This window comes from Podarcis raffonei, chromosome Z, assembly GCF_027172205.1.
Source record: "Podarcis raffonei isolate rPodRaf1 chromosome Z, rPodRaf1.pri, whole genome shotgun sequence".
In the NCBI taxonomy this organism is placed as follows: Eukaryota; Metazoa; Chordata; class Lepidosauria; order Squamata; family Lacertidae; genus Podarcis; species Podarcis raffonei.
The window spans coordinates 12,398,460-12,413,066 of NC_070621.1; the positions used below are offsets into that span (position 1 = coordinate 12,398,460).

The 14,607-nt window shown below is 42.9% G+C and overlaps 1 protein-coding gene across 9 annotated transcripts in view; it reads right to left on the bottom strand.

Annotated features, from left to right (window-relative positions):
* Nucleotides 1-14,607, bottom strand: part of PBX3 (PBX homeobox 3) — a 229,769-nt gene that overhangs the window by 8,577 nt on the left and 206,585 nt on the right. For 7 of the 9 annotated variants that reach the window (XM_053374376.1, XM_053374377.1, XM_053374379.1 and 4 more), the window contains 3 exons: nucleotides 8,693-8,858; nucleotides 4,499-4,611; nucleotides 2,764-2,853 (listed from right to left, as the gene is read on the bottom strand). In XM_053374376.1, the coding sequence (XP_053230351.1) occupies nucleotides 2,764-2,853; nucleotides 4,499-4,611; nucleotides 8,693-8,858 (369 nt within the window). The remainder of the gene's footprint in view (nucleotides 1-2,763; nucleotides 2,854-4,498; nucleotides 4,612-8,692; nucleotides 8,859-14,607) is intronic. The other 2 variants (XM_053374380.1, XM_053374382.1) reach the window with 2 other exon arrangements.

A 14,607-nucleotide genomic window follows, 5' to 3' on the forward strand; every position in this document is an offset into this window, starting at 1 on the left:
TAGTTTTTTATGTGCAGAGAATGTACAGAGGAACATCAACCATGCAAGCCCCTACTTGCGACCTGAAGAGGTATAGCCCAGACCCAGGTTTTCCACCTTGGTGTCAACAAAGTTAAAGACTGCATGTTCTGTATTCACAGTCCAGGAAGGGGATTAGAACCCCCACCTCATCCAAAATCATGCCCTGAAAAGGTGAGGAAGTCTACCCTTTTACTCCATGAGAAATAAGAAAAAAGAAAGAAGAAGAAAAGAGAGAGAAAGAGATTAAATGATACAGAACGGAAACTATCTTTAGTAAGCAGCCCTTGGTTTTTTAACTGAAACATGGTATAATATGGACTTGACTGAACAGCACTTTTTATATCATACAAGATTAAAATTGCTACATAAATAGTTAATAACCATGACTCAATGGTGCCACCCATAAGTCCTAGATTTAGCTTGAACCACAGTCACATCCTTTCTGTTAATGAATAACAAGGACAAATAACTTTTATGAAGAAAATTATAGCCTTCTAGGAAATGCTACAATGGATTCATTATCATCAATTTGAAGGGCAGGCTGACCCCCTTGGGTGAGAGAAGTTGATCCATGGGAATTTTTCCCAGAGTGTATTAAGCCAAACCCACTAACTTGTCCTAGTTTCCCATTTGATTATCTTATTTTGCCTGCTGTTCTACAGGTATAAGAAAGCAGGGAAGGAACTCAGATGCACACCATCCACACAGGATCTCTACTTGTGTGCCTGATTCACATTTTGATGTCTTTGCCAAAGACTCTACAAAGGTGGAAGGGATAGATCACATGGCAGCCGTACACACTTCAGGAATGGGCACTCTCCTGGAAAGCAAAGGAAATATAGGAACACGGGAAGCTGCATTACACAGAGTTGTCCATTGGTCTGTCAAGCAGCTTTCCAGGTTTTCAGTCAGAAAAACTTCCTTAGCCCTACATGGAGTTGTACTGCCACCGGGTGACAGCCCTTCCCCAATACTTAAGCTTCTAACAGAGTGACTTTTAACACCCCCACCCCTCAGAAGAGACATTGTCAGTCCATAAGAAAGTTGTTAGGGGTATGGACCACTCCCTACTTATTGATTTGGGTGAGGTGAGGTAGGGGACATACAGTGCATGAGACCACCTTAGAGGGAAAAGTTTCATCTGGCAGCAGCAGCACTTTGTGAGTTTGTTAGTTGTGATATATGAAGGCCAGGGTGCCCTTGATATTTTTTAACTTGCAACACCACAAACATATTTAACGCTATGGCTACAGGCTACAGGCTATGGGCTATAGGCCTATACGTTTTACCGTCTCTTACCAAATTCATACTGAAATTTCCATCTGCTGATTTTTTACATCTTCTCAGATAAACACTACTCTGCACACACATTCATCCCTCTAGGTTTAATTTATTTGTTACCTTTGTATTCTGGCTTTCTATCAAAATGGCACTCAAGGTGACTAAAAACAGTAATAAAAAAAGTAAAAACGAAAACATGTACATGAAAACGTATGTAGAAGCAAATGCACGTTTGCAGTGGCTGAGTCAGCTAATGAAGCCTGTGGTGTGTTTGAAGAACAACAACAAGCAGAAGGTCATCAGAAGGGTGCCTAGATGGGCCTCTCTCAGCAAGGAGCTCCATAGCTTATTAGTTATTTTATTATATACTGCCTTTCTACCATGGCTGTTAGGAACAGACACAGAGAACCAGAGAATTGTAAAGTTGGAAGGGACCATAAGGATCATATAGTCCAGCCCCCTGCAGTGCAGGAATCTTGTGCCCAGAATGGTACTCAAACCCTAGGATTAACAGTCTCATGCATGAATGCTCGAGGTATCCCAGCCTTATAAGTTTAGGTGTTGGTTGTACATAACAAATGGCCCCTTGAAGATCTTAAAACCTTTAATGGGGGAACACAGTCTTCCAGAAAATGCAAGTAGCATAGGTTTGTAGGTCAGAGTCAGCACTTTGAATTGTGTCCCAGATACAGACTGGCAACCAGTGAAGCTCTTGGTACATGGGATACATGTTCTGTAGGTTTCTCTAATGCTTCAAACCTGTAAATAAAATGTATGACCACAGAGAAGAGCATGACAAAAGAAAAGAGGAAGTTATGAGAGCTAGAGCCAGGTTGGGGGTGGGGTGGGGGGAGGTCCTAGCAAAGTGTCCTGGGGTGACTTCTCCATCCATGCTGGTGGCCTTGGCCAGTTGTTTGCCCACCCAGCTCTGGGCTTAAGTGGGGGCAGCAGCTATAGCTGGAAAACCATCTGCCATTTTAATTTTCCCACAGATAGAAGGTAGAAAATTCAAACAGCACCCAAGGTGAGCAGTGCCAGGTGTTTGGATCTCAGCAGCTGATCATGGATGCTGGGCACTGCTGCTTTCCCTAGAAATAGCGCTTCCAACAAAGTAAACCTTTTGAAAGTAATAGACCCAATGAATGTTCATTTGTTTCAATGAGTCTACTCTTAATAAAATATAGTTGAACGCAATCAATTTTCTGTTACCTAGCTTCATCTTACACAGGGTAGCATTCTTGTCTGCATCACCAAGAGGAGGCTTGGAAAGAACTTTTCATCTCATTGGGACAAGGAGCTTCCTCTCCCAGAGAGCCCTTGTGTGCCCCACACTATGAAGCTCAAGTCCACAGCATAGGAAAATAGCATTAAGAAATGCTGCAATAATACATGTATCAGTGACTCCATTTGCCTAACACCATGCATGCTGCTCTCCAAACAACTGTTGCCAATGGTACTCACATTTAAATTATGTGGACTGTACAGCGAATTTCCTCCCAAGCCATCACTGTATCCTCCCGTCTGATTGATAACATGACGCAGTGTATCCACCTGCAAGGGCAGATGAGCAAACAAGAATAATCTCATCATTCAAAAAAAAAAAAAATCTACCAGCACACTAACACTTAAAATTCAAAATTATTTCTAACATGGAAAAGAATGGGGTGGGGGTTGATGGTGATGTGAGAGAAAGAGTTTCACAGAAAAACAAGCCTATCAATCTAGGGCAAGTGGCACATGTTTGTATGATAACTGAATGCACATGCTAAAAAAACACACATAAGGAGGCACAACTTTACTCAGGAGGATATGTAGTGTACCATAGATTTCCTTTGGGATCCGCTGTGCAAGCACTGTATCCCTACCATATCCAAAACAAGTTGCAGAGCCATCCTCAAGACTAAAATTGATGCCCTTCATAGGGCAAAGGGCTTGGCTCAGGATGAGCTGCTACTGCATGTCTTGGCATTACTCTCTCTACTGCTGATTCCTTTAAACTGGCAGCACAGTTCTGAGAATTATGGACAGTATAAGAGGGTAAAGTGCAGGGTACTGGAGCAGGGAATTTGCAACTTGCCCGTATTTACTGCTTCAGGGTGGTTTACAGAACATGGGGGGCAAGCAGAATGTTCAGTTTGGTGAGATGGCAGGAGGAAGTTGCTTTGGCACATGACAAGGTTTTTCAGGATAACAGCTGGGGGTTGCTAAGACCCAGCAAGAGAGGGGGAACTGGTGATTTACAGGCAATGAAGGGATATGGGAAAGAGAACTGCAAAATGAACAAGGTTATTCATTTTAGACACCAAATACTACCTCCCCTCTCCCCGAACTGGCCATTTCTTTGTGGAAAACGTATGTTGCCCTTAGGTGCCTACTGTGTGGGGACATTTGACCCTGTCTAACACCCCTTGCTTAGACACTACTGCACCAAAAACGGGGGTGGGGGGAATCCAAATGGTGTCCTGCAATCTAGATAAATTATGTCTTTGAAGCTCATGTGCATATACTCATATGGCACACATTTCTACTTCTGCTAGCCAAGTTAGAGGACCAGACACTATTCAGAGCACTGAAACAGTATTCCTTAAACTAACAAAGACCTGAGATTATATCAAGGGATCTCACAGCCAATTTTTTTACAGTGCCAGACTTTTGGTCACGCGCCATTGCAGAAAATACACAGACCTGGAGGTCCTAGATGAACAGGTTAATCTTGTTTGAATGAGAACTGAGAACACAATGCATTTGAACACACACACACACACACACACACACACACACACACAGCTCAGCTATATCAGTTTTTGAAATTAAAATATGTAACAAAGGGAGATTCCATATACAAAGCAAAAAAAGAAGTCACAATAAATAAAAGCTTTAGTGTTGATAGCCAAACAACACACCCAACCCAACGCCATGAGCTCAAGCCAGAGCCGAACTGCATTCACAAAGCTTGAAAAGTTTCAAATTGGGGAGAGGGAGGAAGCCAGCTCTTTTCATTGGCAAGATTCAGTGCTGTGAGGAGCCAACATTGATTAATTTTTGTAATAAATAGGAAGGCCCAATTAAAAGGTGAAAATTGTTGTTGGATTGTTTTTGTTTGTTTGCCTTTTCTTTTTATCCTCTTTTAAAATAAAGCCCAAACCATACCCTGCTAAAGAGGCCTTAATCGGGGGGAGGGGCGTTTTTCTCCTACCTGTGATTGCACATTGGCTCCGACTTGGGACCCCTGGTAAGAATCCCCATTCAGACTCTGCATGTTCATGAACATGTCCCCAGAATTAGGGAGGTTAAAAGAACCTGAAGAACCTGGAAAGGAAAGAGTTAAGTAGCTGAATAAAAGAGAGTGGCAAACATCATATGTCTACCCCAAAAGACCTCCAAAAAGACAAGGGGAATAAGGAGGATGAGAGAGGAGAGGAGAGGAGAGGAGAGGAGAGGAGAGGAGAGGAGAGGAGAGGAGAGGAGAGGAGAAGGAAACCCTTTGCAGAGAATGACACCCCATAAAATCAGAGGCCCACAGACTAAGAGAGATCAACACAAATGACTCAAATGAATTTCATGAAGCAGCATATATTTTTCATGAAGCAGCAAGTATTTTTGGACCCTTTAGATTAAAAAACAAACCAAATGAGGCAAGATTTATGAAAGTCATAGAGCTGTTAAAATCTAAAGTTCTTGATGGTCCTTTAAAAAGAAACACTCAAGCACTCAGATATCTTGGAAGATTTTACATTCTTTACTTAAAATAATAGTGCCTTTCTTGAGCTACACCTACAGGCTCTGCCTTCTACCATATTATATATCAGATATAAACATGCTTTAGTTTCCCAATTGCTCAGAATCTGAATGAGATAGAGAATTTAATTCATTATGTACTGAAGTACCAAGGGAAACAATGGGTGGAGATTTTCTGTGAAAATCTGATTCGCCTGGAGTTGTCTCCAATGGTTGTCTCTGATTGGTCAAGGATTGTCTGTCTCTGGAAAATAATGGTCATCACGACTAACTTAAGGTATACAGTCGTACCTTAAGTATTTTACCGGGTTTCACCACGCACACATGCGGAGAAGCGGTCCTCAGGTTGTGGAAACCCCGGGATCTGACTATGGAACGGATCCCGTCTGCAACTGGAGGTACCGCTGTACAAATCTCAACAGGTTTCCTAAGCGAAACCTAGCTGGACACAACTGCAAGAGTGCCCAAGACAGTTTTCCTGCATTTTTAATGGTTCATGTGAAGAAACTTCCTTGTGTAAGCAGTGCTATGTACACCTGTAAATAAGGATTTCCATCTTTCTCACTAGTTGCTTCTGCAGCACATAGTGATTTCCCTTCCCAAGTTTATTGTTTGTTCAACTGGACTACTCATGTGATCTGCTAAACACAAGTGGGTATGGTCAAACATAATGGAGCAAGCTAGTCCTTAGTAACACTCACTGTGTGACCTTTCCACATGGGTACTTTTTTAGGGGAAAGTACTGCATTAGGGTTGCCACACAGCTCTGAAGGTCCTTCTCCCGGGGGCTTTCTGAAACCAAACTTGTCTCAACATCTTCCAGAAGTGTTCTAAGATCTGGTTCATACATGCAGGCTTATCACTTGAACTTAAGGCACAGACTTCCATGGACTAAGCAAGGCTTTCCCATGTGAGAATGGGCCATCCAGTATGTTACTACTACAGACGGAACTTTGGCAGCACCGTCAGCACAACACTGCCTATGAATCCTCAAGTGATAGTAAGTAAAGGCAGATAAATCAAGCAACATCCCTGCATGTGTGATTTGGCTGTAGGACCTTCATTCCAGGATGGGCTTTGGCAATTGGGTTCTTCATGCTGCTATGTGTTTACGTGTAACGTTTCTCATTATAACAACTGTTAATACTAGGGAAGCAATGTTTAGCTGATTACACTGAATCAGTGGTCCCCTATGAGTCAGGGAGGAGTTTTAAAACAATTTAAAAATATAAATGGCTATAAAAACTGGAAAATGGCAAGAATCACTTTAAAAGGAGCATCTTAAAAGCACTCTCTTTTCTCTCACACACAGAAGGGAACGTCTCTTCTAAGAGGATTCCTGCTATGGTGCCATCTAAAAGTGATTGTGTTTACCTGGATACTAATACATGCAAATTCATTTGATAGTTGATCAACTAAACTCATAAGGTTAACTGATTAACATTGATTTTAGCAGGCAGCAGCCCTAATAAATACTAATCTGGCTGTTTTATAATTCAGGCTCCCAAAAACAAAGAAATGTTAGTGGGAGCCAATTTCCCAGGGCAGTGGAGAAACAGACTTAAGGTCTTATAGTGCAGTTTTGCTCTGTATGCAAAAGAGCTGTTCTCTGCACAAGTTCTTGGAAGCTACATGCACTGCCCCTCCCCAACCCCCAGGCAGTGGCTCCCTTTAGGTGCCGTCACTAAATACCCAAGAAAAGTCTTATACTGAGCATGGGGGTTTAATGCCTCCTTAGGATGGAAATGGCTGCTAATTGCTAATTAAGTTGATTTGTTCTCATCAGAAGAAGCCACCTCTTATTTAGTTTGTCACTTAGCTTTGCTATTTCTAGTTTTAAGGAGGCTTCTCTGTGGTTACACTGCATCAAAACAGAGCAGCTTTTGCTTTGGTGCAAAAGGAAGAAGAGATGTCTCTTTGGACTACTGTTTTCTTGTTAGTACTATATGCAACGGCACCACATTGCCAGGAAATCCTCACGAAAGAAATCGCAACAGACAACCTAATATTTGCTCACACTTCTTTCTTACTACTCTTAGAACTCATCCAGACTTTCCAGGCAACTTGCTTTCCAGGCCCAGGTCCATGGTTTCTATGTCTGTCTCTGAGCAATTTTTTTTCGTCCCATCACTTTGCCTGGGAAAACCCACTGGTTACCACTGCAACAGAACAAATGGTAACTGGGTTTTCCATGGGCTGCCATTCGTACTGATTCAGTGGTAAACAGGAGGTTTTACCCAGGAAAGCAGTGGAACTACAACAAAAACTGCTTGTAGATGAACCTGGAAAGCACAGAGCTGTGCCTGGAAAGCATGGCACAAGAGGAAGTCTGGATTAGACCTAACACTTTATCAAGGAGAGCAGTTTTCAAGCTTGCTACCCCCAGGGAAAAACTGTATATATTAGATGGTCTACAATGGAACCTCTCGGTATTGAAAGGGGTTCTAGGGCGTAACTCTTGCTTCTTGATGTTTGCAAAGTGCGACTGCATCCTTGGACTAAGGAGACCAGCCTTCCCATGGCTACACATTGCTGAGAAACATCTAAAACAGCAGACAAGATACTTAGAAAGAACAATCATGGAAGAGTAAGGCACCACAATACTACTCACTAAGTGTGATTGCTCCCAGCCTTTCTCCTTAACCCTGAAGGGTAGGAGGCAAAGACTGTCCCACAGATACTTGGGCTTCTGAGACACTCAAGAGGGCCTAAGAAGACCAAACAACTGTGTGGGCAATCCCCTCCATCCTGTTTGGCTAAGGTGGAGAAGAAGGCTGTTCCTTTGGAAGTTAAGTGCTTGGTCAGGTACAATCCCCCACTGACTTCACCAGCTGCATGATTAAAGGTGTCAAAAGGACCAGAAGATTATCCCTCACTTTCTACTGTTTCAGAGGTACAGTGTAAGTTCAGGTAATGCTACCCCCCCCCCCGTTTCTGTTGGCTACCAACGACAGACCAAATTTGGGGGCCTCGGAAACACAATGTGGGTGGAAAACATTGACCATGAATTGTTTATTTGCTATTCTGTTATTTGTTATTCACAGAACACTGTGAAATGAGATAGCCCAACCATTATTTTCCTGAAATAAAACTGAGGAAGCATCTACAGGAAAGAAAAAGTGTTCCAAACACTTACCCCACCCCACTGTGTTTGAAATAAGACTCTTATGCAAGGCCAATTTTCCACATCAAATCTTTAAGGAAAGGGTGTGCTTCAGCAAGTCGCTTTTAAAGTATGTACTTGCCTTGGGTCTTTGTAACCATGCTGGTTTTTCAAAGGAACAATGGAAGGCTTACAAGAATTCTAACAGCTCAGTGTGAATTCACAGGCTACATAATTTACAAAACAAGGCCTGAGTTTCCAAAATATAATAATTTAAACTAGTCTGCCAGACCTTTAGCTGTGTGTCTGCTGTTCTGGAATGCGTCAAGAAACTGATAGTTCACCCAACTTTTCATTTAAATGAACTCCCAGGGCTGCCTGCTAAGGCAATGCAGGGTGCACCTTAAGAGAAAAAAGTCTCACCCCAAGAAGTCAATAAGCTATGAAAGAGAATTTCTGCTCCTCTGAGATAAATACCCACCTCCCACTTCCAGTTTTGCCTTTAACACGTGAACTAGGCCATGCCATGAAGAAGAGGCTGGTACATACCAGAATTTGGTGTGGTGGGTGAATTTGTCTGGTTGTTTTGGACAGCTGCCGCCACAGCATGCGCAGCTGTCACTGCTGTTTTTGCTGCATAAAGGTTGGCTTCTTCCTGAAATTTCCCTATGTTCTTCTTGTACCTGATTCTCTTGTTGCCAAACCAGTTGGATACCTGCCACAGAAAGGAGAGTACATTTTTAAATCAGAGAGAGACCGGAGGGGGAGGAGCCAAATCTCCCACGATGTTTTGTGGCAACAAATGGGACGCTTCAAGACATCAGTTCCCGCGCTTCCAAAACAAAACCCTCAGTCTTCACTCTAATAAAAGTGGCCACTTAAATCCAGAATGCAATAAATTAGGACTAAAGGGTCCAATACAGTTTTAAAATCAGTAACTCAGACCAACTAAAACTTAAGGTGGAAGCAAATTTAAACTGAAGGCATGTTAAAGTACAGGCACACTTAGTACTTAACTTTGTGATGTTTTTTTAATTCCATTTTAGTGCTGGAGTTGAAAAATGTGGAAGACCGCCTTTCTGTTCAGCATTCTGTGATAGCTTTCATTTATCAAGTTGTAAAGCTGCTACATTTCCTACCTCGAAAAGTCACCATGGGGGTCTGTCGCCAAACCAGAACCCTCCAAGAATCATTATCAAGCCTTCAAGCATTGCTGGAATTGTTAAAAGGAAGGATTTGAGCTTGATAATACCCACAATCCCCACCTATGGCTCCCTCAATTTTAGCAAAGCCATGGTCCTTGTAGCCTTATAAAGACAGTGGACCCACCTCCCCACGGTAATTTGAGGACTGCCTCAGAGTATTCAGAGTACCCAGTTCTTGTCTGCCATTCGTGTTCAGAAGCCCAAATGTTAATCTACAGAAAGTGTTTCCTTCACCACTGGTCAAACTTGAGCCCAGGCCTTATCACTCTAGCTTTCTGTGGTGGGGTGTGTGGGTGGGGTAACAAGAAGATGACTCCCTTCCACAATTCCATAAATTGTTACCCTCTTACGGAGCCAGCAAGTTCCTATCAGGAGTATAAGAAGCACTGGCTGCCCTTATTTTGTTGCTAAACATAGTTAACACTTCCATGATAGAAGTTGCCTTTGGACCTTACCAGGCATTCAAAGCAAAACCACTGTCAAAAAGAAACCATTATTAGGTGGAGTTAGAGAGAGGGGGTGGAGAGAGAGAAATATAAAAGTAGAACAGAGGGAAATGAAGAGGGAATTTTAAGGAGAAACATGCAATTGTTATTTGTTATTTGGGCTGGAACAACCTTGGCAGGTTGGCAAACAGAAGTGAGCTCAGTCCATTGCAACAATGAGGGGGGCTCAAATAAATCAATAATGTATGAAATGTTGCTTTGTTATCTCCCTTTGAAGATGGCTTTGTTGTTGCCAAGCCAGCTTCTAAGGCTCTACCTATTAACCCGCCCAAAGGTCATGGCCGGAGCAGCTGAAACAAAGCCGCTGGGAAAATGGCATGCAGAAACTATTTTCTGATCTTGGCCATTAGGGGAATGTTCATAATTAATAACTGTAGTAAATAACTATGAAAAACTCCCTCTCTCACTGGCAGACAAGGCTGCATTCTCTTATGTCCACACCAGGGCATCAATATAACAGAAACAAAGTACTTATCAAGCATATCTACAACAGCTGAAATTTAGAGATTGTAACAATACAGTCTTCACTAATGGTGCCCTCCGAATATTTTGGACTACATCTCCCATTAGCTCCAGCTAGCACAGCCTGATGAATAATGTAATAATAATTTACTCATAAATGTCCAAGACTGTTATAAAGACAGGCTGCAGCTAAGAGGATACTTGTTTCTGCCCCTTGGTATTCCCATGTTCATTCTTGGCCTCTTTCTTCTGGGCCTTGTAAATAAGGTAGGTGCTGGTTGCTAGCTGTGCAAATAGGTCTGAAGTGAGGATGCAGATTGCTGATAGTATGGAGGCATTTATGGTTGTCCTATAGCAATGAATATTCTGGGGCAGGGTGGGGAACTCTGCTAGTTGAGATTTCCTAAACACAGTCTGTTACCTTCCCCTCCCTTTTAGCTTCCCAATGGGGAAGGCTCCACCACTCAGTAGGAAGAGCACATTCTTTGCTGGCAAGGGGTCCCAGGTTCAATCCCTGGCATCCCCAGCGAAAAGGATAGGGAAGATCCTTTCTCTGCCAGAAATCATGGAAAATCATTGCCCTTCAGAATAGAACGGCAAGAAGCCTGCTCCGGTATAAGGCAGATTTCCAGAGTCTTGTCGCGGGGTGGAGCTTGGTAAAACCAAACAATTACGGTAACCTATTTGTCTAGAGCTCCCACATCTTTTGGTACAGGCAATCATTAGCTGGACATTTTATAGCCTTCAATGGAAAGTAAGGATACAATATGTGCTGCTTATGGTACATTATACTTTGAAAGGAGGAAAGGCTAGCAATCTGTCCTTGTACCCCACCCTGCTCAAATAATGTTGGGCTAACCTTTTAACTGGTCAGAGTTGGTTGTTAAAAACACTGCTCAACTCTACAGCTAGGATTAGGCATTTTCACTGTGTGGGGAAAAAGAGAATTCTTTCTTGGTTCCATAATGCTGGCATTTGCTTTAACATAAATTAATGAAAGGCCCCCAAGCTTTAAATGCAATAAGTGAAGGTGCATCTTTTTACATGCTGCATTCCCAGGACGACACACGGCTGTATTGTATATATTGCACTTAATATTACCTTGTCAGTCAGGAAGCAATAATACATTAATGAAAGCCAGCAAATAATTACTGTGGACAATCCAATTATGGCTTTATTAACAGTTTCATAATTGCAGAATCTCTATACGTCAACCATATTGTCCGCGGATATATAAGAATCTGGTGTTTATGCATACCTCTGGACCAATCAAACAACAGCCATCACTAATAAAGGCTTGTTTAATTCTCACAGTAAAATTTTAATATCCCTGCAGCCTGGGGAAGGCTCAGCGAGTGGATTTGTCGGATCGTTTCCACCCTGCTAGTCCCACTACTTCTTAATCTTTAATATCAAGGCAATTAAAATTAATGGCCACTCATCCAAAGCCACTGTGGGCAGTGTTGCCTTGACATCCGTTGTTTGATGGGATTACCTAGAGGTTAAACTAACAAGCAAGGTTTAATTGGAAGCAATGAAAGGAGCAGTGGATCATACGTTATGTTTAACCTGCATTCCACATCCAAATGAATACCCAAGCCAGAGCTAGTCCCCCACCCATCCACTCCCATCAAAAATTGTACACAGAATTTTTCAATTTATTACTTCACTTTCTTATTTCATGCAACCCAACCCATTTTCCTGGAGCTAAATTCCAGGAAAGCAGAAAGTGACTGCTGAAGCCAATAAATCTTTGCCTTCTTGGTCTTTCATGAAACATGCTTATGGAACAGCCACAAGCTCTGCCCACTGTCTGGAATGCAGAAAGGGTTGGCAGCCATCAAAGCCACAGTTAACCCCAGGCTATCCTTCACCCCTATTGCTCACCCCCCCCACATTCCTCACAGCTGCCTTGAAGCCCCAACTGACCTTTCTACCTGCTAGAATCATGGGGAGAGGGGAGGAGACAGCAAACTTTCTATACCTGCTAAGCATCCTACTTCCTTCTGGAAACATCTGGATGAATCCTTTGTAGCAATAGTAGGCATCTGGGGTTTCCCCATTTACTCTGAGATGGTTTGCCACTGACAAGTAAGACACATGCACAGAGGCTAATCTCATCCCTCAAGCATACAGATACAGTGGACATTTAAACCAACTCCCATATGAGCTTCCCTGGATGCCAAGAGTAATCAAAGGCCTTTCTCTGGGTGCTTCCATCTGCTTTAGAGCCCATTTATGTGAGAAAGGGACTGAAGGCCAACTGCTACCATTGATGCATTGTGTATGTTCTAGTCTAGAGCACACTCTGTTTATAGCAGGGGTGGGGAACCTGTGGCCCTCCAGAGGTTATAAGACTCCCAGTAGCTCTTGCCAGCAAGGCCAAGGTTCAGGGATTTTGCTAGCGACAGTCCAGGAGTATCTGGAGCACCACAGGTGCCCCCATTATTGGTTCCTATGGTTCCAAATTCTTCCTGAAACTTCTAGGAACTCTGTATCAGCTACAGAGCACACTGTATATGGCCTAATCTTATGACTGGGGAAATTCAGGGTCTAACATTTCTCCTTGAATCTGCTATTCTCTCACTAAAGGAAGGCATATTAGCGGGGTAGGAGTGCTGGGAAAAAATCACATTGGGCAACCAATGCATTTAGGAGGCTTAGTTTGATCAGAATCGAGTATACACTTCTAGAGATAACACAAAATACATGACTTCTGGTAAATGAGCCACTATAACTGCTAGAGGGCTATGAAAATTTGGGCCCTGGGTGTTTTAGGCTCATCTACCCATGTACCAAGGGACGCGGGTGGTGCTGTGGTCTAAACCACAGAGCCTAGGGCTTGCCGATCAGAAGGTCAGCAGTTCGAATCCCCACGACAGGGTGAGCTCCCGTTGCTCGGTCCCTGCTCCTGCCAACCTAGCAGTTCGAAAGCTCGTCAAAGTGCAAGTAGATAAATAGGTACCGCTCCGGTAGAAAAGTAAACGGCATTTCTGTGAGCTGCTCTTGTTCGCCATAAGCGGCTTAGTCATTCTGGCCACATGACCCAGAAGCTGTACGCCGGCTCCCTCGGCCAATAAAGCGAGATGAGTGCCACAACCTCAGAGTCTGGACCTAATGGTCATGGGTACCTTTACCCATGTACCATCTGAAACCAAAGGGGCACATTGCCAGATGTGAAATATATTGGCATTATTTTCAGCTCTCCTACCCCACTATACATCCCCACCAGTTTCAGGTATATCCATCTGGGGAGAATGCAATAGGTCCTTCCCTTTCCCTGTGTTTTGTCCCCAAGGAACATTTTTAAGACCTGATGCTAACTTAGGAACATAAGACAATTCAAATTAGAATATTAGGAAGAGTAGCAAAATTGCAGTCACAAGCAAAAGAGTCAAAAGTGACTTTTTTGGCAAAAAAATAAATAACGTAATGCAAGCTTAACCCATATTGGGTTATTATCTTGACCGTTTCTGCAGAAGTCAATAAAGAAATCCAAATCTAATCAAGAGATGCTGCAGTCTCTCTTGACTAAGGTGCTGCTTGTGCCAATCTGGGAAGACATCACTCTCTGAAAATGGGATTTATGAAGACCTTTGGAGTAAGCAGAAAGACTTCTGGGAAGCTTGGCTATATGCTATCTAGCTGGCACTAAACACATATGGCCAGCTAGGCAGAGACAAGTTTGTAGTCTGAATATGTGAATGAGGCAATGGTGTCAGAAAGAGGGGTTTGGATTGTTTTGGCACAGGGGAACATTTTGGGACAAGCCTGGTATGTACAAAAGAGATAGACTCCACTTGAATCAGGATGGGACCATATTGTTGGTGCTTAAAATAAAAAAGGCAAGAGAATAGCTTTTAAACTGATTGCAGTGGTCAGATCCAATTCAACACAAGTGTCCCCTGTGGGATGAGGATGAAAAAATAATAATGAAAATTTCAGTGGGGCAGGCACAGAACCAGTTCAGGTGTCCATGATAGCAATTTATAGAGGCCAAAGCACCCCAGGCCAAAACACAAGTGCCAAAGATTCTTGGAGAGAGACACTGTATCTAAGTGTTTACATGCTAATGCCAGAATCCTCCAGGCCAAGACAGGTGAACTGGAGTGCTTGGTCCTAGAGGATGACATTAATATAGTGCAGTAACTGAAACCTGGTGGAATGGAGAGAACCAATTGGACTCTGATAAGGGTTGCCAACGTTTAGGCATTCTCATGCTGGAGAATGTGGTCCTGCAGCTGATTGCAATCATCATGCATTTTCATTCATGTTCGCTACAGCTGCTGTG